Source organism: Emys orbicularis, chromosome 10 (genome assembly GCF_028017835.1).
Source record: "Emys orbicularis isolate rEmyOrb1 chromosome 10, rEmyOrb1.hap1, whole genome shotgun sequence".
Classification (NCBI taxonomy): Eukaryota; Metazoa; Chordata; order Testudines; family Emydidae; genus Emys; species Emys orbicularis.
Window position 1 is genome coordinate 86,769,551 of NC_088692.1, and position 24,042 is coordinate 86,793,592.

The 24,042-nt window shown below is 48.6% G+C and overlaps 1 protein-coding gene across 1 annotated transcript in view; it reads left to right on the forward strand.

The window, feature by feature from the left end:
• Positions 1 to 13,883, forward strand: part of MAP2K5 (mitogen-activated protein kinase kinase 5) — a 196,475-nt gene extending 182,592 nt beyond the window's left edge. The window contains exon 22 of the mRNA XM_065412122.1: positions 13,270 to 13,883. Coding sequence (XP_065268194.1) covers positions 13,270 to 13,374 — 105 coding nt within the window. The 3' untranslated portion in view covers positions 13,375 to 13,883. The remainder of the gene's footprint in view (positions 1 to 13,269) is intronic.
• The last annotated feature ends 10,159 nt before the right edge of the window (positions 13,884 to 24,042 follow it).

Sequence of the window (24,042 nt, forward strand, 5' to 3'; positions counted from 1 at the left end):
TCTGAGCTAGTAGTTTTGAGTTTAACTTGATTCAACCCATTCCTAGTTTCTACCCCCAGTTTAAAAAAACAAGGTCTCCCGGTGAAGGCCCCAGTTCAGGACAGTGCACCAGTAGGAGATCAGTACATGCTTAAGTGCTTTCCTGAATCAAGGCCTAATTGACTCACCCAATAATCCCTGGGCCACCCATTTTGGATTAGGAGAATTAGTCACCTTCAGACCCTGGATACCTAAACAGGAGGTTAGATAGCTGAGGAGCAGCAAAATGCTGAAGATGTACCAGGGTGGTTTTATGAAAAGGTTATTGTTAATCGTATATTAGAATGCTACCTCTGTAACCTCCGGGGTTTTAGGAACTTTTAAATGTTTTCCCTGATGTGTCTTTAGCTGATTAGTTAAATTCAGGTACCTTTACATCTTCTGTATTTCACCTGCACTCTATGCATGATCCTGAGTAGGCAGAGGCTGTCTCGGATGGATTATTGCACTGTGTGTTACTGTTTATATATAGTTGTATCTCTCACAATGTCTCAAATCCATCCCTCCCTTTCTCCCCAGCCCAGCCCAGACAAAGTGGGTCTGATCAAGTCGGCACGGCTTGCTGGCACTTTAAGTTTTGTCTCACTGGAAGGTGGCACAGCTGAGACTGACCAGCATAGAGTTTCCAGGCTCTGGACCCACCAGTGTGGAGTTTCCAAGGCTATGCTGTAAATAACAGTGTCAGTGAGTGACATTAAAAAGCAAATCAAAGCCCAAAATAGAAGGAATTCCCACACCTGATACAATTCAGAGGGAGCTAATGGCAAAAACATCCCTACAATTTACAGAAAATCCCTGATAGAATGTTGTAGTTTAAAAAAACCTAAACGTTGAAAGCTCGGTAATTTCAAGTTAAGGTTACTCTTGGAGCAGAAAGGAGTATGAAAATACAGGGTTTGAGGGCTGGTCTATACGGTGATGTAGTGTGCAGCAAGGAGGGTGTCAATCTCCTGTGTTCTAGCTAGCCAACCACACGTGTCGCCAAGTGTCTGAGTGGACCCTACTGCGGTGCACTGAAAGTTCCATAGAGCGCTTTGATCTACTGCAGTCGAAACACGTTGAGATCCCGCAACATGGAACAGCCTCCATGTGTCTGGGACACATCACAGCTGATATTTTAAACCCCGCCGACCGTGCTGGCTCCCACTGCACAGTGTAAGTAGCTTAACGGCAAGGGTATCCTGGATTTGAGATGTCTTCCTCTGCGGGGAGCCTGTCTCTCATAAAAGAGATTCATGGGAGAAGCTGACTCTTTGCTTAATAGCTTCTTTTTTATTGGACCAGTGTGTGTGCTTTTCCTTGGCTATGGGTTCTTGGTGTGTGTCGTCCCCTCCCCCGGTCTCACTTGTGTCCTTGACCTGTGTTTTGTTACTTTGTTTGTGGTTGGTTTGTTTAAAAGGCAGGATAGGTAGATTTAGGTTAAATTGTGTATAATGAGACTTCACCCTTTTCTCGCACCTTCCATCCAAGGATCTCAAAGTGTTTTACAAACATTAATGAATTCAACATCGCAGCACGCCTGTGAGAGAGGGCCGAATAACTATCCCCATTTTACACATAAGGCACAGACAGGTTACATGACTTTGCGAAGGTCACACAGGAATGGGCACAGCAGAGTTGGGAATGGAAAGCCAGAAGCCAAGTCTCCTGCCTCCCACTCCTGCTCTTCCCTGATTAGCCTCACAATTAAAAAACGAGGAAGAAAAATTAGTTATTTTTAAATAGTTCTGAAAATGTTCAGGTCAAAGTTCAAAGCCCAAGTATACAAGACGTGTTCACTGTTTGGAAGCAGCATGTCACACAGGGAGAGGGATGCACACTCCCTTTAGCTCCGTTCCGATCTTATATTGTCAAGACCAGAACAAATGTATTTCTAACAGCTGGGGGGGGGGGGTTGAAAGGAAAAAGAAATCCATATGAACGGTGCCTTACACTTCTGTGTGCTTAAACGTTGTCCCCTCTTTCTCTAGACTTTCTGTAGCTTTGAACTGTGAGCCACCATCAGGGCCGGCTCTAACTTTTTCCCCCCCCCCCGCGAGCGCCACGCCGCGCCGCCGTACCCCCCCCAGTGCCGCCGAAATCCCCGCCCCCCCAGCACCACGCCGCCTGAATCCCCGCCCCCCAGAACGCCACGCCGCCCGAAGCCACGCCCCCTCCGAGCACCGCGCCAGCCCCCGCCCCTCCTCCGAGCGCCAGCCCTCGCCCCCCCAGTGCCGCGCCAGCCCCCGCCCCTCCTCCGAGCGCCAGCCCCCGCCCAATAAATAAATAAATAAAAACCTGAGCGCCGCCCCGGCCCAAGGTGCCGCCCCAAGCACGTGCTTGGTCGGCTGGTGCCTGGAGCCGGCCCTGGCCACCATGACCAAAAGAGGTAACTGAAAGATCTAGAATCAATCACCGAAAAAATCTAGTCACATTCTCTTCTCTCAGTGGGCCATTTTCTGACCAATTACTGTACAGAAGAACATATGCATCTGCACAGATGAAAGGTTGAGAGCTCCTTGACCAGCGTAGGTTGCTGTGTACAGTCTAGAATGGCTAGAGGTTACGCAGTGTCGTGGTAATAATTGAATATTTGGGGAGAACATCTATTTCTGCAGCATTTGTGAAGAATCGAGAAAGGGCAGGTAGCAGCTGTGTACCATTTCCAAGGCCTTAAATTAAGGGCTTGCGATATGAACCCTTGGGTAAAGCACTGAAAATCTGAGGAGCGGAAAGCAAGTTATTTGAACTGATTAATTTAAATTTGAAACCTGAATTCACACAAGAGTCATGTTTAAGTCTCTGGTTTGAAGCCACTCTGGTCATTAAGGAGCAGATCCTCAACTGAGCTGTGGAATTACCCCAGCTGGGGATCCGGCCTTCAGTTTCAGACCGTTACAGCAGTTCCACAGTTGTAGTTGAAGGCACTCTCGTTCTAAAGTCTCTGTGTAAAGGAGAACATTGACTAGTAAGTAGAGAAGGGGATGGACCAGGATACCTGGGTTCTGTTTCACCTCTGTTTCACTGCAGGGGAAATGGGAATTAAGTGTTGCCTAGGCATTGTGCTTGCCCTTTGCACACGGATGAATTTCACTCTGTTTACTTTGGGCCAATCGCTGTGCTGCGGTGTCACCGCCTATGCAGCGTAATGCTTCCCTGGTTCACAGGAGAACATTCAGTTACTTCATGTTTGTAAAGTACTTTCAGATTCTCAGAAAATGCCATAGATGTGCGAAGTATTCCCACTGTTTTATTTTCCCCAAAGTACCTTTGTAGGCTGAAATGGCGGAAGTTTAATCGCAGCTCAGAGGTGAATATTTTTTCAGAAGTTTGAAGAAAATTCCTTCAGCCATTTCGGCCCTTGTCCACCCATGAGGGACGGGCAGGAAGATGGGATTTTCACACCTGGAGAAAATGCTGCTCTGCTCACTTAAAAGCAATGTGGATTTAAAAGTTCCGCCTTGGCCTGGAGGTAGTGAACTATGCATTCAGCAAGGAGGACTCGAACTGTGAAAAACTGGTTAAGAGAAAAAGTCCTTTACAGATAGCAGTGGTTAGGCATACAGCAGGTGCCCTTTTCCTCAGCACTTGAAACTACTCACAGGTTATGGCCATCCAGCAATAGCCACAAACTTGGCTCCTACATCAACCCTCCTTAAAAATGGTATCTGCAAGAGCCCAGCACACTTGGCTCCCTTTCTGCCAGCCATCCCAGAACCTGCAATTTCCAATAGTCCTTCCTGTCCATCTCTGAGCACAACCTCAGAGCAAGTAAAGTCTGTGTGATTTAATGTGTTGCTTCAAGATGTGTTGCTCGTGTCCATTCCATTGTAGGTGTGTGTGCTCGCCACATGCACCAGTACCAGAAGTTTTTCCCTCAGTGGTATCCATAGGGGACCGGCTCTGACGCCCTCTGGAGTGGCGTGTGTATGCGCCAGTATAAGGGTCGCCAGCAGCTCCCCCCTCCCTCAGTTCCTTCTTACCGCCAGTGACGGTGCTGGAACGTCTCCTTGCCTCGGCAAGCTTTCCTTCCCAACTGTGCCTAGTTGTGAATTCTCTTGTATATAGTTCTTAAAACGTTTGAATAGTGTATTAGTTCCCTTAGTGTAAGAAATAGTCCCCTGCGGGACAGCCTAGGGACGGGGCATGCCCTGGTAGCCAGGCTTTAAGCCTTGCGACCGCTGCAAAAAATTTATGCCAGTCAGTGATCCCCACCAAAGCTGTCTTAAGTGTTTGGGGGAGACCCACGTGAGCAACAAGTGCCACATTTGTAAGAGTTTCAAGCCACGAACCAAAAAGGAGCGGGACATTCAACTAAGAGTGCTCTTTATGGAGTCGGCCCTCGCACCTGCCTTCGAGCCGGCCAGATCGGACTCCGCTCCAAGCACCGCAGCTTCGGTGCGGAGCGCACCGCCAGCACCGGACTCCGACCGGCGCCGATCCCCATCCCCGGTACCAGCAGAGAAAGGCCAGGAAAGGGTGTTCTCAGGGAAGGAGAGAGCCGGAGGAGAGCAAAGACCTGCGCGGGGCAGCTCTTCCCCTCCAAACGGTGGCCAGGCTTCAGCACCCATTGAGCTGTTGAGCCCCCTTTGTGACCTGCCCGCCACCCCAGGAAGCGGAAGAGGCGCTCAGCACCTGGTAGTGCTGTCCACGCCGGAGGCCGTTCAGGCCACTAAGGACATATTGTCCCTTCCGGTGTTGCCCACGCCAGCCAGCGAGGTGCTCCATTCAAGGGGTAAACCTGCTCTGGGACCTTTCCAGCGGTCCCCGTCGGTGCGGCACCGCTCCGCGACACAGGGAGTGCCCCGGTAGCGCTCACCAGAGCAGTGCCACCAGCTCACCTGTCAGAGTTCCCTGTGTCGTTCCCCGGGATCCCGGCGTCGTTCGCCGGCTGCCTGGCGCAGACCTATGGAGGCGCATCGCCAGTCCCCGGAGTCCTGGCACCAGTCCCTGGAGCGGCGGGATCGATCTCCAAGCTCACAGCACCGTTCCAGAGAGTCCAGATGCCGGTCCCCAGAGTCCTGTCACCAGTTCGCCGGTACGGATCCCCACGGGCAAAGTGTCGATCCCCTGTACCAGGACGTCAATCCTCTTGCTCCCGATTCACGGAGTGGCACAGCTCTCAAAGCGTGAGGCGTCGATCGCCAGGTCATTGGAGGCATGGCACTGGCATCTGTCTTCCTGGTACAGGTCACCGGTAGAGACCCACGGAGAGGGCCGACAGGATTGGGGTAGACGGGCGGCATTGGCATTGTCCTGGTCCCCCAGACCTGTCTCTCCCTCCTCAGGCTCAGAGAGTGAGAAGGAAGATCTACCGGCAGGCCAGGGCCGCCCACCGGGAGCATCAACATTCCCATCAGGACCACCAGTGCTCACATGTCCCCAAAGTCAATGGCCAGCTTCCTGGCAGCTCTGGAACCTCTGGGCGTTTCCCCAACCATCGCAGGGGCACCGATCAGTCTCAGGGATGTCTGAGAAACGGTCGGCAGCAGTCTCCCACCCGCCCCCGGACTCGGAAGCAGAGTCAGATCAAGGTCCCCAGGGTCAGCCAGCCCTGGCTGGGGCTCCCCTGACAGAGGCCACAGAGGTGGCAGACCCACCGTTACACGCCTCCTCATCCTCTTCACCTGATAAGGTGATAGCGGGGCCTTCCCCCAGGACGATATAAAAACCCACCAGGAGCTTCCTAAGAGGGTGGCTTCGAACCTGGGGTTAGAGGAGCTGGCAGAACGCTCCTACTCCCTCTTTGATGTTTTGAGTGCAGCAGCTCCCTCCAAGGTGGCATTGCCTGTCCATGAGGGAGTGGTAAAGCTGAGCAAAGCCTTGGGGCAAACTCCCTCCTCCCTGTCCCCCATTTCCAAGCAGGTGGAGAGAAGGTATTATGTGCCTGCTAAGGGATTTGAATACCTATATATACACCTAGCTCACTGGTGGTATCGGCGGCCAATGAGCGTGATATGCAAGGCCAACCGGAATCAACCCTTAACAATAAGGAGGTGAAGAGGCTCGATCTCTTTGGCAAAAAAATTTATTCGATGGCCAGCCTCCAGTTAAGAGTGGCCAACTATCAGGCCCTACTTGGTGGCTACGACTTTAACATATGGCAGTCGATGGCCAAGTTTGCACACTCACTGCCAGAGGAGCCCAGGAAGGAGTTCCGGGCTATTCTGGATGAGAGCAGAGCTGTGGGCAGGGCAGCCCTCCAAGTGGCCTCAGATGTGGTGGACTCCGCGGCCCGGGCCATGGCTTCGGCCATTTCCATGAGGCGTGCATCCTGGCTGCAGTCATCGGGCCTATCGGTGGAGGTTCAGTAGTCCATCCAGGACCTCCCTTTTGATGGCCTGGTGCTGTTCACGGAACAGACAGCAAGTTACATGGCCTGAAAGACACTAGGGCTACCTTGCGCTCGCTGGGCCTCTACATGCTGGCTCCCACTCCGTCCCTCTTCATGGACCCTTCTCATGAGCATCTGCTCACTCAGGAGGTGCAGGGCCTTCTGTGAGTGGGAGCTGTGGAGGAAGTCCCTCTGCACTTGAGGTGGAAAGGATTTTACTCCCATTATTTTTTGATCCCAAAGGCCAAAGGGGGGCTACGTCCCATCCTCGACCTGCGGAGCCTTAATAAGTATCTCAAGAGGTTGAAATTCCCCATGGTCTCCCTGGCCTCCATCATTCCTTCCCAGGATCCGGGAGACTGGTACGCCACCCTCGACCTGAAAGACGCTTACTTTCAAATATCAGTCTTTCACAGACACAGAAGGTTCCTACGTTTCATAGGTGGGACCACCCACTACCAATTTGCAGTGCTCGCCTTTGGCCTAGCAACAGTGCCAAGGGTGCTTATGAAGTGCATGTCGATGGTGGCACCTACCTCAGACGTCGGAGTATCCAGATCTATCCAGACCTCTACAACTGGCTCATCAAGAGCCGCTCCAAGGTCCAAGTCCAGCGCAGTGTCGAGACGTTGCGAGCCACTTGTCAAGCTTTAGGCCTGTTGATAAACAAACAAAAATCAACATTGGTTCTGGTTCAAAGAATAGAGTTTATCGGAGCAGTCCTTGACTCTACCCAAGCCAGAGCCTTCCTGCCAGAGGCCAGGTTCAGGGCAATGTCAGATTTTCTCCCAATGGGACCGCAACCTGGTCCTCTCCAGGCTCACAGGCCCGCCCTTTGAGCCTATGGCTTCTTGTTCCCTTTCCCAGTTGTCATGGAAGGTTACATTCCTTGTAGCTATTACCTCGGCAAGACATGTCTCCGAAATTAAAGCCCTCACTTCGGAGCCCCCATACACAGTGTTCTACAAGGACAAGGTCCAACTGCAGCCCCATCTGGCCTTCCTGCCAAAGATGGTGTCACACTTCCATGTCAACCAGGATATCTTCCTCCCGGTGTTCTGTCCAAAGCCTCACACGACAAGTGAGAAGCGGCTGCACACTCTGGATGTCCAGCGCTCCCTGGCTTTCTACCTGAAATGCACCAAGCCCTTCCGCAGATCGACCCAGCTCTTTATCGCGATAGCTGACAGGATGAAGGTCCTGAAGGACAATTTCAAATTGGATCACCGCCTGCATCCGTACTTGTTACGAGTTGGCGCAGGCTGTGCCTCCACCAGTAGTGAAGGCTCACTCGACTAGGGCTCGGGCGTCTTCGGCTGCCTTCCTGGCACATGTCCCTCTCCAGGACATCTGCAGGGCTGCAACGCGGTCTTCAGTACACATGTTCACAGCACATTGTGCCATCACCCAGCAAGCCAGAGATGACACTGGATTCAGCAGAGCGGTGTTGCAATCGACATGTCCACGAATTCCTACCCACCTCCGTTGGCACTGCTTGGGAATCACCTACAATGGAATGGATATGAGCAAGCACTCAAAGAAAAGAGGGTTACCTTTCATAACTGTTGTTCTTCAAGATGTGTTGCTCATGTCCATTCCATGACCCACTGTCCTTCCCCTCTGTCGGAGTTCCGGCAAGAAGGAATGGGGGGGGAGCCGATGGCGCCCCTTATACCGGCGCATACGCGCGCCACTCCAGAGGATGCCAGAGCCAGTCCCCTATAGATACCACTGAGGGAAAAACTTCTCAAAGAACAACAGTTACAGAAGGTAACCATCTTTTACACACTAGACGGTGTCATTATACACAGGAAAGTCCTTGCGCTGGCATATTGCTGCTGCTGCTGCTTGAGCTTCCCAGAAAAGGAAACTTTCAGTGTGATAGTGTGCAGCAGGATGATGGTTGAGATAGTAAATCCACAGAAGTCAGGGATTTCAAAGTTCTGGTTCCCTCAACGGGCCACATTACACACTAACAAAAACCACCAGATACAGCATTCAGAAAGATGCTCTCAGGTGAAAGCCATTATTTGGATTTTGGATTCTCAGGCTTAATACCACAATAACTGTGTGTGTGTGTGTGTGTGTGTGTGTTGCACATATCTCATGAATGCATGCACACCCTTCTTTTTGCATTTAATAATGTGAGTGCAAAGGAGACAAGCATCTTCTTTGCTTTGCAAAGTTGTTGTTTCTGTTCCAGACTGACCTTGCTGTGAGTGAGTTATCCATATAGTTTTTCAGACTCTGTAGACTCCAATAAATATTTTTCCAATTTAATTTTTTTTTTACAGTTATAAAGCAAACAAGCTAAAAGATTCTTCAGAGCCTAGAGAGGGGAAAAAGGCTGGAAAGTGTAATGAAGGGTTTGAACTGATCTCCACAACCTGCAGACCTGCCATCAAGTGATAGCCAGCCTCCAAGACAAATTTGGAGGCTTTTTAAAAGGCAGTATGTTGTAGGCACCTGATAAATAGAGAAATACAAGAACAAGGTGTGGAAACTACTTCCATGAACAATTAGGTTTACCATGATGATTCGCGTTAGGAATGCAACTTCTAGTCTATTCGAACTAAAGGACAAAATTCTTTCCTGGGATAGTTGCTGTGAAATGCAGTTAAATCATGGGAAGAATGCCTTAGAAGGGTGCACCTGGGCTGTATAACCTAGAAGAAGCGTTCATTGCCTTGTAAGCAGTACTGTGCTCGGCCTATGCAACATAGTCTTTGTGCTAGGAGGCTGTGTCTAAGACCTTCCTAACTACTGGTTTTTGCTAGCAAAGTTAGGCCAGCTGCTGTGTATGGGAGATAACTTTGTTGAAACCATTCATAAAGCTATTTGAGATTCAGTAGCAGCTTGGGCATGAAAAGTGACCTGGGTGGGTTGTCAATGATAAAACTACCTGCTAGGTCTGGTCTCACTAGGTACTGGGATATAGACAAGAAGGTATAGAGCATCAGTCTGCAGAAACTGATGTTGATGCTGTTAAGTGGACCCGTAAAAGTATCTCTTACCTAGTTCCAAAATGTGCTGCATTTTCATGCCAGTGGGAGATTGTCTTTAAATCTCCCTTTTGTTAATGTTCTTCTACCTCCTCATCTGATCATTATTAGATGGTGGGCACACTTGCTCTCTCCTGGCCCCCACCTGCTTGTCCCACTTTTGTATTCACCTGCTCTTCATGTCCTTTCCCCTTTACCTATTACATCTCCATCTTCTCTTGAGGAGTTTGTGGACCATGTTACTTCAACCCTCGCCATTTTAATTGTGGGAATTGGCCCTCTGAGAATGAAGGAAATGAGAGCTGGCTCCCACTGACTATTGATTGATTATTCAGTGCCTTTGTCTTACCTCTTGCTCTGTTGTTTCACACTTTCCCACAGAAGTGTATAGCAAAGCTCAAACTGCTAGCGCTCTCTTCGGAAACGCAGGCCCAGCAGGGTGCTGGCTTCCGACCTTTTAGAAGCCTGTATCTGGCCATGTGCAGAACTCATGAGGGATTGAGCTGCGAACTCTGTTCCCCACCACCAGCCCTGGCCTCTGTGCTCCTGATCTATTTTCCTCAGCCAGCATGTGGAGCTGGTTCAAAGGTCCCTTAGTTCAGCAGAACCTGATCTGATCCTGACCGCAAAGTGGCAGCATGCCCAAGGTGAGCCATGCTGCCCTCCTCCTGGTGTGTCTCCTGCCTCTTTCCGACCATCCCCAGGGGACTGGTACCATCTGTGAACTGGAATAACACACTCCGTGTAGGGAGAGCTGCTCTCCATGTTCAGAGTTTGGGTCATGCCAGCCATTGTTCTGCCCCCTTTTTCCAGAAAGTTTCTGAGTTTCCAGAAAACATGTGGAGCTGCTGGAACATGCCCTATTGGCTGCAGTGTCCAGACTGCTGGTGTGTCTAACTGGAGCTGCTGTGTTTTCTTTCCCTTTTGCTTCTGTCCCGAATCTGAGTTTGGCCCTTGCTGTGTAGGATCAAAGAAGCTCCGTCTCCAAGGCTGTCAGTCGGGCACCTCTCCTCAGCACTAAAAATTCACTTCAGGGAAACAAACTCACTGTAGTTCTGGGATTAGTTGTTGACCTCGCAGTCCGTCCCCCCGTCCCCAACGCCAGGTTCTGTCGTGTTCAGTCTCATCACTCTCCTGAAGTGCCCAATTCCTTGAGCAAAGAGGCTGCTTCCATCCCATCCGAAATGGTTGCACTGGGAAGGTGATTGAGAGAGGAGTGGCTGGTCCCCGGGGACTTCCAGAAGGGCTCTCTGCACATTTCATTCTTTTAGGACGTTTAGCCCAGCTTCTGATCAGCTCATAGCCTTGAAACTGCTCTGATGAGCAGCAGCGTATTGCTTATCCTCCATATTTTCTGTCGAGACTGGGCATATTTTATTCTTGTAGCTTTTGACATTGCTGGCCCTGACCTTTGGAGTGTTTTATTGCTTTTACCTGGTGCTGTTAGCATTAGCAGCATTCTGTTTATCCCAGGGCTTCCTCATGATCCATCGTAGCCCAAGTTACTCCCCAGTTTCCCAAAACACCCTATTAGACCCTTTCTTGTTCTCAGCATGCCTGCTACCATTAAGCAAAACTGTTTGCGCCTCTGCTTGACACTCTCCTGTGTACACTGATGATTTCCACAAGTACTTCTCAGTCCCTGCAGATTTCACGAGAGGTATCTCTGGATTAGACAGTTGTTGTTTTCAAGGTTTCTTGGATTAATATGGTGAAAACTGAGCTGCTTCTGATTGATACAGTGCAGAGGTTTTCCTGGTGGTGGTTTTGTCTGGCAGTTATTCTCTCTCTTTCATTTGTGCACGTGGGATACCGGATTTCTGTGGATTTTTATTCGTTTGAGGTGCACACTAAGATACTTTGCTGCCACCTCCAGAAATATCACCAGATTGAGACCTGAGCAGCCTAGGCTGGCTGCTGAACCCTTAGTCCAGGTCTTTCTTTCATCCTGAAGTGCTCTTGCAGTTTATTTGCAGCTCCCCTAGATACAATTCTTCAGTGTCTGCAGCAGCTACCGAATTCACAGGCTAGACTGCACTATGGATGTAAGTTCTTCCATCGCCCCCTTCAGTAGCTTCTGATAAAGCTGGGAGTTGATATTTTAGGGTTTTCTTAGGCTACGTCTTCACTACGGGGGGGGGGGGGGTCGATTTAAGATACGCAAATTCAGCTACGCGAATAGCAAAATCGGTGGCAAAATCGACCTCTGCGGCTTCCCGTCGACGGCGCTTACTCCCACCTTCACTGGTGGAGTAAGAGCGTCGATTCAGGGATTGATTGTCGCGTCCCGATGGGACGCGATAAATCGATCCCCGAGAGGTCGATTTCTACCCGCCGATTCAGGCGGGTAGTGTAGACCTAGCCTCAGTTATACTTATATGAGCTTTTCATTCCTTTGGCAACAGCTCACCTCAACCTCCAAATGACTTCATTCAACCTCCACATGACTTGAATTCATTGGTTGGGGTGTGTGTGTGTGTGTGTGTGTGTGTGTGTGTGTGTGTGTTCGAACCTCAGCTTCTACATCTTATTCTGCAAACTGTCTTCCTTTGTGTGCCAGTGGCCTTTGTTCTCTTGTGTGTTAGAACTTGGGACTCAAGGACCAAGTCAGAAGAAAACTCACTATTTTATATTTAGATTTTATTGGGAATTTGCACAGCACCCAGAGTTAATACATGTTCCAGGGGCTAGGTCACACAGTGAGTTAAGGCACCAGCCTTCCATGTCTATAGAGCAAGGACCCATGTGTAAATCACAGAATCATAGAACTGGAAGGGACCTCGAGAGGTCATCTAGTCCAGTCCCCTGCACTCAAGACAGGACCAAGTATTATCTAGACCATCCCTGACATGTGTTTGTCCAATCTGCTCTTAAAAATCCCCAATGATGGAGATTCCACAACCTCCCTAGATCATTTATTCCAGTGCTTAACCACCCTGACAGGAAGTTTTTCCTAATGTCCAACCTAAACTGCCCTTGCTGCAATTTAAGTCCATTGCTTCTTGTCCTGTCCTCAGAGGTTAAGAAGAACAATTTTTCTCCCTCCTCCTTGTAACAACTTTTTTATGTACCCAAAAACTGTTATTTCCCCTCTGTCTTCTCTTCTCCAGACTAAACAAACCCAGTGTTTTCAATCTTCCCTCGTAGGTCATGTTTTCTAGACCTTTAATTATTTTTGTTGCTCTTCTCTGGACTCTCTTCAATTTGTCCACACCTTTCCTGAAATGTGGCGCCCAGAACTGGACACAATACTCCAGTTGAGGCCTAATCAGCGCAGAGTAGAGCGGAAGAATTACTTCTCATGTCTTGCTTACAACACTCCTGCTAATACATCCCAGAATGATGTTCCCTTTTTTTGTAACAGTGTTACACTGTTGACTCATATTTAGCTTGTGATCCACTATGATCCCCAGATCCCTTTCCGCAGTGCTCCTTCCTAGGCAGTCTTGTCTTTTAGATTGTAAGCTCTTTGGGGCAGAGACTCATTTAACTCATGCCTAGCACAATGGGGCCCAACCTGGCTTAGGCCGCTAGGTACTCCCACAGTATAAATGTTAAAAAAATAATAAACTGAAAATCTCTCTCCCTACTACAAGAGTGTTTATCCTGTACCACAGCAAGACAAGAGGCTGTAAGAGTCAAAGAAAAATAATCAGGCAGTGCTTACATCCAGACGTACTCAGACATTGGGAGAAAAGATGGGACATTCATTAGCAGTGTCTCGTTATTAGATTTGACTGGAAAAAGCTGTTAGTTCCCATGGTGTGTTTATATTGTTCTAGGAACATTTCCAAAACTAAGAAGCTAACAAGATTCTGATTTATTTTTTGGAAAATTTAAAAGAAAAAAAGTTTACTCTGAAAAGCAGAGACACTCGACTATCGTGGCTAAATCTGTTTCTCTCCCATTTCCCAGGGCCACCCATTCATCATGCAGTACAATGATGGGAATGCAGAAGTTGTCTCCATGTGGGTGTGCAGGATGCTGGAGGAGAGACGGTCTCACCAGGGCCCTCAGTGAGCAGCAAGGAAGCACAGCAGGGGTGAGGTGAAAGAGAACCTGGGACTAGCAAAAGGAAAATCAGCCCACGTTGCACTGTCAAGAGAGATGGCATATTTCACGGAAAAAATATTTTTAGAAGCATCAACAAAACCTTTCAGGATATTTGCTGCTGCTTTTTCTGACTTTAGGGCATTTTCTCCACACATTTCCTTTGTTGCTGACTGATTCAATGTCCTCAAATTGTCTTCAATCAAACTGTACACAGCCTTAAAGCATCTATAGTATATATATATTTTGTTATTGAGTGTACTGTATATTTCTTGGCTCCAGACTGTTTTTTAACCCTTAGTTTTTTGCTCTTGTAAAAATGACACGTTGACTGTACAACGAAGTTTCTACGCAAGTATAGACTGTCTTTGGCCGCAGACATCAAGGATGTGTTCGGGTTTTTTTTAATTGTATTTGTTTAATAAAACACGACGCTGGCATTCACCATCCTTATGAGAGGTGAAGGTGTCATCTTGGAAGAATAAAAATGCCGCAAGTGTATCAACAGTCATGCTGTGCAAATGTCATGGATTTTATTTGTGGCTATTGCAGGGTAAAACTCCAACATGGGATCAAATCCTGCCTTTGAAGGCACTGGGAACCATACTTGTATCCCTGGGTAAATTGAGCTGTTAGGTTTTTTTTATATGATTAACATGCTATATCTCTACAGTATAGTTTCCAGTAATCTGCCCCGTCTCATCTTAAATGTCCCAAGTCATAGGGCTTCAATCACCTCCACTGGGAAATTCTATCCCAACCTAAAGTCTATTCCTGGATATAGCTCCTGTTGCACACTATAATCCAAACACTGTCTTCTCCACACCCCTGGTCAGCTCCTTCCCAATTTCCCGATACCCCAGCCTGCTCTACCCCATCCCCCACCAGAACAGTGTCCCCAAACCCAGCAGCTGCAGTCTCTCTCCAGAAGTTGAGAGGGAGTTTGCAGTGGCTGGAAGAAAGATCAGTGTTGTGGTCTGGGAAGGTAGGGCAGAGCCTGCTGGAGCTTGGGACGGCGGGATAAGTAGTTTCAGAGGAGTGGGCGTTTGAAGAAGTGTTGTGCTGAGGGAGGTAAAGTCCCCTCGCAGAATTGTCTCCCGGTAATGGACACCTCGTCACTTGGGACATTTGACAGGAGGCTGATCAAACCACTGGGAAATGTCCTGAACAATCCTGCACAGGGCCCCAGTGGGCTGGAGAAAAACCAAGGAGTTCTAAGAGCCTTCTATCGCCACCTTACCAAACATATGAACATGAAGTGTTGTTTGTATTAGACTGGTCATGGATAGATTGGCATTATTCTAACAGGTTAAAAATTGGGAAACCAAAAAAAAAATTGCCTTTAGTCCATATTAATGTATGATAAGGTTCCTGGGAGACCCTTTGAATAAATAATATAAGCAAATAGACTGTTTCATGAGTGTTGGTGGTGTGTAGAAATCCTGTAAAGCGGAGGATAAGCTGGGAATCCTGCATAAACTCATTGTGTAATTGAAAACACACACGCTGCTTGCTGATAGATGTAAACTTGGGGCATTCCGCACCATTCAGGTGCCTCCCATCCTGCCATTTTGCTTTAAAAGCATTTCTTGGCATTCCTGAAAATGTAGAAATGGTAATTAACTCCTCTGTTCCTTTAGTCATCCCTTTCCCATAGTGCAACATTTGAATATTGTTCTTTGTATCCTAGTAGCTCCTAGCAGACCCAATCTGGACCCTGTTGTGTTAGGCGCTATACAAAAAAGTGATGAAAACACAGGCCCTGCCCCCAGCGAGCTGACAACCTAGGTTTCTGACAAGATCCAACAGCACTGTGGGGGTTGGGTGGACAAGATATTAAAAGTAGCACCTCGGAGTTTTGCATAATAAGAAGTAGGCTTGGCAGAGTTCAGTTGTTATAATTTTGACTGATATTGATGTTTTTAAGCATTTTTTTCTATTTTGATCTATTTAAATCTTCACAGTTGCAGTATATTATGAGTTGTCAGACTATTGGGGGGGGGGGGCTGACAATAGTTACTAAATGACAGTAGATGCTGAGATTCCAAACGTTGTTAAAGCTTTATAACCATTAAATCCCAAATTGTCAACATCACATGTCAAAATATACAAAGGAAATAGCCTGAAATCACACTCCACAATTCTCCAGCTGCATTTTTCTTACTTTGCCTAGCTGTAAATTATCTATTATCGATGGAAATGTATTTTCGTTGGTCTGTGTGTGTACAGTGAATTGGACGTTTATCAACATTTACCGATGATAATCTAATCCTCCCAACCCCAATAATAAGCAGTATCCTCAGACTGCCACATGCCTGTCCGTCGTCGAATGGTAAAGCTCATTGTTACATGAAATGTTCTGTAGGCATCACGCAGCAGTCAGTCTCTTTATAGACCTAGTACAAATATGGTATATTATGCCCTACTTTTTCATTACTACTATTTAAAGAACAAGAGCTATCACGTTGACTGTTACCTCAAAGGAAAGCTGAATAATTACCGTATATATAGTGTGTGCTTCTTATGACTATGGTTCCAGTTTACATTTTCACAACAGATTGGCTCATCTTTAATCAATCTTTATATTAAAATGCTAGTTCTAAAAACACACTCACTCCGTTCACATTAATGCATAGAGAAGGCTCTTAAAAGAAGGACGCAGAGTGTTTTATTATAATAAATTAAGCATGTACGCTGGCGTTTTCTTGTGCTAAAACTAAAATGTCACTAGAAGAACTGAAGTGGATAATAATAGATGAAGCCCCTTGTAGTGAAAAATTTCTGCTGAACAATTGCAAATCCTAAATGTTACTTTGGAGGTAGTCTGGAAAATACTTTGTTTCCTTCCTTGGAGGTATCATTTATCTTGTTTTGAAGTATAGAGATTGCAGGCATGAACTTATAGACTAAAGTTTGTCTTAATTGCTCCAGTGTCACAACCTTCGTGGCAGATAACAGTACAATGAATGAGTCAATGTGACCAATACCTTCAGGTCCTTTTTCTAAAGTGAGACAAATTTCTTTCCTTTGAGCCAACCAGCCTATAGGCAGCTCTTTCGTTTATTTATCTCCCAACAGTTTACATTAGCTTGCTGTGGATAAAAAGTCTCTCTCAGATTTAGTTAAAAACAAGGCTTTTTCTCTTGCTTTCATCTGGGGGAGTGGGGAGGATTTCAACCTGCACATTCATACTTCTGATATTAACTGATGTAACTTTGAAAAGTCTCGTTGTTAACACTGACAGATAGTGTTATGTTTCTTTGAGATTTGTCATTAACCTTGCAGTCTTTCTGGTTATACTTAATCAACCTGACAATAATTGTGGAAGTTTTGGATCATTGTCATCTTTCCCTCTCCAGATCCTTGAATTCAGTGTTTCCCCAAATAACATGGGGGACTGGAGTAGATGCAAGGAATTGGTAATAGTATATGGAACCATTCACTTATGAGACACTGCTTCCTGTCTGACCCACTATGGGGAGTTACTGAAAGCTGTTCCCATCCGGTGGCTGTGGAATGGCCTATAGGAAAGGAGTAAAGTCCTCAGAGACACACGTCCACTTCACAAAGCACCACCACAACTGATCTCTGCAGAGATACCCAGGATTGAATAGGCATAGGGACTTGATTCCCCTCTCACCTTAATGATGGGCCTTCTAGATTACGACAGAGGGAGTAGGGTGTAGTGGTTATGACGTTAGCTAGCACTCCAATGACCTGGGTTCTATTCCCTGCTCTACCTCAGACTTTGGGCAAGTACTTAAGCCATGTCTACACTACAGCCTCTGCAGCTGTAGCGCCCTAATGTAGATGCTTCATACATCGATAGAGTGGGGGGTTTCCATTGATGCAGTTAATCCAGCTCTGTGAGAGGCAGTAGTTAGATCGCCAGAAGAATCCTTCCATCAACTGAGCAGCGTCTATGCCGGGTGTTAGGTCAGTCTAACTATGGCGCTCAGGATGCAAGATTGAGCAATGTAGCTAGGCTGCTCTAAGTCTTAGGTGTAGACCAGGCCTGAGTGTCTCTCTGCCTCGGTTCCCCATCGATAAAAATGGGGAGAACAGTGCTTCCCTGTTCCTGTTGTGAAGATACATCCATTAAAGATTGATAAAGCCATTAACGATTGTGAGGCACTCAGGTACTACAGCACCATGTAAGTCGCCTAGACAGAAGGAACGAGGCACGTTCTCAGCACTGAGGGAAATTTGTGCTGCTGCTCTATTTGTTCTATTAAACTGAGAATGAAATCCAGTCTCTGGCACTTCTCACACATACATAATTAGAAATTACTTTGATATTCCTGCTGCTAAACAAATTAGCCCAAAGCAGCAACGCCTTCAAAACTTCAATTTAACTTCAGCTCTCCCTCCACTCTAACGAAAAGGAGATGACGAACATGCAATTAGCTTTCCCTGCTCTCCTCCCTATCAGGTGGGCTGGAAATGTTGAATGTTCTAAGGGGTCAGGCTTAATGGCATTAAGAGTCCAGTTCTGCACCCTTTCATTCCTGCCATGACTTTATGAAACCTGGATTGTGACCCGAGTTCCAAATTCTAAGAGATCTGTCATGTGAAAGCAGAAATGTTTGGAACAAGTTCAGCACCATCACAACCTCCAGCAGTTTATCCCTCTCCTCAGAAGATACCAAAAGAGTCCATCAGAAGTAATCTAAAGAATTAAAAGAAAACCTATGGAATGTGTGCACCGGTTTCTCACACAACCAAAGGAAGGAAGGAAACGGTATCTAGGTGCTTATCCCACAAAATGACTTAATAAGGATTTCAACAGAAAACTTGCATCACTTTTATTCAGGTATATATGTCTCAGATCGCTGTAATAACCCAAATTTGTCATTCCATCCATAGCTTGTTGCTGTTAGAACCAGTTGAAAGTGAGAGAAAAAATTCCACCAAAAAAAAATCCAGAAAAAAAATGATAGAAATTTTTACTCTCTTTTTTTAATCAGATTTTCAGATGTTATGTTTTTCATACCAGCTGTAGTCATTACCATCAAAGCTAATCCTCTGAGGGAAACTAGCATTAGTTTTATCTTAAATGCATTGATATTTGCAGTACAGAATTAGAAAATACTTGAGTTTCTTGTATTCCTTAACAAACTCTGTCCTGCTGTCAGTTTTCCAAAGGCAAAGTGTCATTCTTTGTTTGCTCACTAATAGCTTGCAAGGCTCTTTGTGCGTGTGTTTATTGGCAAAGAAAACAGAATTGGGGAAATACACCAAGCAGTTGTTTCACAAATGCAGGAACGCCACCTGCCAGAGAAATGCCCCCTTCTACTTCCTATGCTCACTTTTTCTTAAGTGACAAGTAATGACCAATAATGTGCTAGCATTGATAACCGAGCAGTCACTAAAAAAGTCACTGCAGAGCTTTTCAGCCTTAGCATGCACTCTCTGACATTAAGAGGTTTAAACAAACTGGAAAACTGAGTCTGGTATTAAAGTGTATCTATTTTCTGAATGATGTCGCATAGCCTTCCTCCAGGGAGAGGTTACCTGTAAACCCACAAAGGAAAAGAAATTGGTCTTGGAACCTTTTGCTGCTTTATGATGGAGAAAGGAGAGCTGGAATGTTTGAAACAAAATCTGCTTGGCTTTATACATTAGGGATTCGGGTCTTGGCTGCCCTGAAAAATGCAATGGCCTTGTCTACACTCAGCAAAAATTGGAGCCATAATTCTCCATTGATAGTAGGCAATGGTGGAAGCACTAATGTAGTCAGGGTTCAGATAGTGTCAGAGCACAGTTAGAAAACATAGTGACTGAAATGCCTGAGCTCTGTCTACATGACAGCTTTCACTGTTACTACCAAGGGGGAAGCTGCACTGTACAGACCCAGTAGTTGCTAGTGTAGACGCCCCCTGGCTGCAGTAGTTATGAAATGAGAGCATTGAGAGGCAGAAGAGTGGAAGTGGAGCGTGGGAGAGTATTTCATAGTTTGTTTTTTGTTAACACCTATTCTCTTCAGTGAGTAATGAAGATTTTGGAGGAGGGGTGGGGTTTTGTTAATGACTCAGCATCCTTGCCCCTTCCATGGAGGTGTGCGAGATCCCCATAGGTGCAATCCAAGACCTCCAACAGGTTCTCCAGCAGAACCAAGGGAGACCAGACTTGATTTTCCTGATATTCCTATGGTTTAAAATAAACGCGGAGGGGAAATTCCAACCGACGCCCACCATGCCAGGCCTTTCTCCGTCACAATCAGACTTGGACCACCGGCGAGGGAGGGAGTCTCTGAGGATTGTACGAGGTTCACTGGTGAGTGACCTTTCACCGCTAAAATACCAGCACAAACACTGGGCTGAAGTTAAGGTCCCGCCCATAGGAAGTTAAGTGCCTTGGAAAGCCAATGGTGCATCGAGGCCTAGGTGCAGAGATCCCTCTGTGCCCCATTCCTCCTGCATACCAACCTTCTCCTTTTCCACCCCCACCCATCCTAACTTCTACCCCAGTTCCTCAAACCCCATGCATTCTGTTTGTCTGTGGTCCTTCTGCCACCCCAGGATACGCACCGTTGGAAAAGAATGAAACAAAGGGATTTTTAGGCCTCCCTTAAGTGCAAATCTCAACACATCCTTACCTGAGCCACTGCTCCCCACACCCGCCTAGTATTCTGTCCCTATGAGAGTACATGGCCCACGCTGGCCTTCCTTGGGGCCAGTAGTAAATGGGGCCAGTAGCAGAGAGGGGGGCTTTAGAGCTCTGTTAGGGGAGTCCAGGGGAGGAGGATGGCGTGGGTTTGCTGGAAAGTGGCACCAGAACCAACAACAAAAATATGGAGACTGTTTCCAAGTTGAATTTGTAGGGAAATCGGAACCCTTTCCTGGAATCACTTAAGCGACTGTAGGGTAATTCTACCTGCGCCCAGAGATGTCTCTGCAGGCAGCAGAGTGGGAGCCCAAATCAGGCCTGTAATGGGAACTCAGTTACAACCTTAACTGTGGACCAATTACCCCTGCCCCATAAGAATGTGAAACTAGGAGTTCATTCATTCAGGGGCCTCTTCTTCTGAATGTAATTAGCTCAGCCTGTTGGCCTCTGGTGCTAAGAACAAGCCAGCGACAGTTCTTTAGTTATGACCATTATTTTTGAAGGAAGTCTTTGGATGGGTCAGTATATGGTGGTGTGCTTTAAAAAAGACAAACCACCCAGGGTGAGCAATCCCCATCTTTATTCCTAGAAAATGCAGCTGGACCCTTGCTGTACAGTTGCTGAAGATTTGTACTGACTGGGGGGGGGGGGGGGGTTACCTTCAGTAAAGGGTCTAGCCATAAACTACAAGTGTGCACTGAGGACAAGATTTATAGATTGAGCCTTACTGGCTAGGAAAGGAGCTTCTGTTTCACCCCAGCCACTTCCTAGTACAGCCGATCTGGCTGTGGAATCCTGCCGTGAAAGTTCAAGGTTTATAAGGACCTGGTCAGCCCAAGAGATTTTTAATGGAAAATGGATGTTCAAGGGCTTTTAAAAGCTGTAAGGAGGAAAAACTTCTCCGCAGTTGAGACAAAAACTCCAGGCTGAGCTGACAGAGACCTGCTGGGCCAGTTCCAAGGGCAGGTGAGTGAATTTTTCTGGAAATCCAGAGTCCTTTTACCTTTTGTGGGGGGGAGAGAGAGAGAAATCGCAGGCGTCTCTTTCAAGCTGCAGGCGCCAACCGTTCAAACCTGCCTTTCAGACGCAGCTCGGGAGCTTTTGCAGCCTGGCTGAAGGTTTGTTTCCCTGCTCTCCGCCGCTGCTTTGAACAGCTCTTTCGCCTCCTTTCCCTTTCCGTCTGGTCGCCTAGCATCTCCCTACCCCCGCGCAGACAGGGAGCTAACCAAGAGTTAATTGCTCCTGGTCGCTTCTTTTCGCTCAGGCTGGCGGGTGAGGTCTTGAAGGCGCTGTTTTAACCTAATCAATAAAGGCTTGTCTATTGATCGTGTAAATTTCATTTTGCTCCATCACTTACCACCAACCAGCGTCTTCGAGGGAGAGAAATTAGGCAGATTTAGAGCCGGTGGGGCGCCCCTGCGTGCAGCCAAATGCTCGGGGAGCCGCAGCCCCGTTCCCTGCTGCCGGGGCTGAAGTTTCTCGGGGAGGGAAGTTCCCAGGGCCGGCGAAGTGCTCTGTTGTGCTCCGTGTTTCTGGGCTCGGGGCGGGCTGTAAATACATCTGGGCCACGGGAATCGAATAATTCAAGGGCCTTAGTGCGGCGGCCAATCTCTCCAGGCCTCGCTGGCTTTGGGGAAATACAGGCCGGCGCTGGCTGGCTTGGGGGAGGATGGTTTATTACCTGGAGATGACTAATGAGCAGGGGGGTTAATGAGAGGGGGGGGTGCGCTTCACGGGCGAGCCGGCTGTAAAATCCAGGAGCCAGAGCTCGCCTGGGTTGTAGGGGTCTGGAGCGGGCCAGGTGAGTCCGCGGCTCCTTCGCCTGGCCCCGGCCGCCTGGCGCAGTCTCTGAGCCCCTCCGGAAAACGCCTGACCCCGGGTCGCCCAGGCCCGGAGAGTCTCTCCAGTCCATTTGCCTGAGCCGCTGACCTTTGCCAACCCTATCCAAGTTGATTAGCACATCAGGTCAGACACCGGGTGCCAAGCCTGTAAACAGCCATTACCTGGATTCCTTTATCAATGTCCAGTAATTAAAATGTCACCGTTTAATTTTCGGGCCTCTCCGAGCAATCTTTTCCTAATAAAGAGTCTAATCGAAATGCTATTTTCCCCCGGAAAATGGCTGCAGTGTAGCGAGCCGGCGCGGATCGATGGCGAGAAGCCCGGATTGATCTGCCTCTAAAATTAAATTTATGGGGGTCACGGTTTTATATGGTGCTGATACAACTGTTAAATGGGGAACATTCATTTCCAATAGGAGGCGTTTATTAAACTTCCACTGAATTAGACCGCCTTGATTTATGGGGCAATCTGGCCCGCAGCCCCTCCAGGAGAGACGGGCCTGTGATGCCTCCTCTCCTCTCCTCGCAGGACACGGCTCTGTAAGTTTTAACCTACAAAATTATTCGCCAGCCTGCTTCAGAAGTAAAGGTGAGCGGGGATTCACCCGCCGCTTTGCACCAGCCAGAAATAAACCTGTGGGTTGGGGGGGAGGTTAAAATAGACACACCCAGGTAGCGGCCCTCCGTGATGGAGGCTGCCACCCAAACCCAGCCCTGCTACTTACCGCCCCGCATGGTTAGTTCCACTAAGGGAAAGTTCCCGCTTTGGCTTGTTCTAAGCCGGCGATCCTGGGTCCTGGATCTCTCTGGGGTTGCCCCTGCGGTGGGGTAGCGAGAGAAGCCAGCCCCACGAGGCTGGGACCGGCCCTGGCTCTCTGCTGGGCTCGGTTATGTCGGTTTCAGCCGGGTGGAAAAGCCAGCAAGCGAACCTCGGTTTGACTGGCCATGGCAGAGCTGTGCTGGGGGGGGGGGGGGGACTGGCCGGCCTGCGATGGGGAGGGGGGGTTGGAAGATGGGAGGATAGTTCAAAACCCGTCACTTGGAAGATTCTCCCCCCCCCAAAAAAAATAAACTGTTTTAAGCCCCCCTCCCCCTTCCTGATTCCCAAGCGGCATCTTTATTTCATCCGCTCCGCCGGCCCAGGCGGGGTCACGAGCCCCTCCCAGCTGATTGGCATTTTACCCCCCCCCCCCCGCAGTAACCGAGACATTTGTCACAGGGCGGCGGGTGACAGCCCGGGGGCTGGGCCGGGAGCTGCACACCAGGACTGGCCGCGCCACCGCCGCCGTGAAGGCGAAAGGAGCCCGCCCGCCCACATCCCACTCGTTTGTCTCCGTGTGTCCCTAGCCCGGCGCTTTCCCTGTCCCCCCTGCAGCCGGGCTGCGGGCCCCACGCCCGAGCAGAGGGAAGCTCGCAGCATGTGGACACTGGCGTCGTCTGGTGTGTTTAGCGCCCGGGCTTTGCTTTCCCGTGTGCGCGCAGCTGTTGCGTTCCCTCCCTGGCCCCTCTGGGCGCGCAGAAGGGACTGGGGCGAAAGAGGGGGTCAGAGTCGCCTGCTTCGCACCCGATGGGACATTGGGAGTTGGGGCCACTCCTGGGCTGCTTCTTCTGCCAGGACTCTGGAGTCTGGGCAGCCCAGCGGGGGGTGGCCAGGAGGGCTGAGATAGGGGCGCAGGGTAGGGACACCCCCCCCCCCCAGATTCTCGCCTGGGTTGAACAGGCTGATGGGATTCCTGCGCCTCAGGGCCAATCATCCAGTGTCCGCCTGGTGAAAGGCAAAGCCAGTGCCGGGCGCTCTCCGCGATGGGGGTCTCTGCCGCTGCCCGGAAGGGCAGTTACAGCCAGGCGCTGCCTTGTCGCGGGTACCCGGGTCTTGCAGCCGCTTTCCCAGTACACCGAGAAAAGTTCTGCGGACTGTCCGCTCCCCTGGCACCATTGCGACCACTAGCACCGGCAGAGGGGGGTGAACAAACCGTAGCCCCTGCTTCTGATGGTCCCTGGGCCTGGCTCAGAGGGCCCTGTGTCAGGAAACTAATTCATAAGAAGGGCGGTACTGGGCCAGACCAAAGGTCCATCTAGCCAGTATCCTGCCTCTGACAGTGGCCAATGCCAGGTGCCCCTGTTGTCCAGCCCCAGCTTCTCTTTAGAGACTCCCAGATCATGGGGCTGTGTCTCTGACCATTTTGGC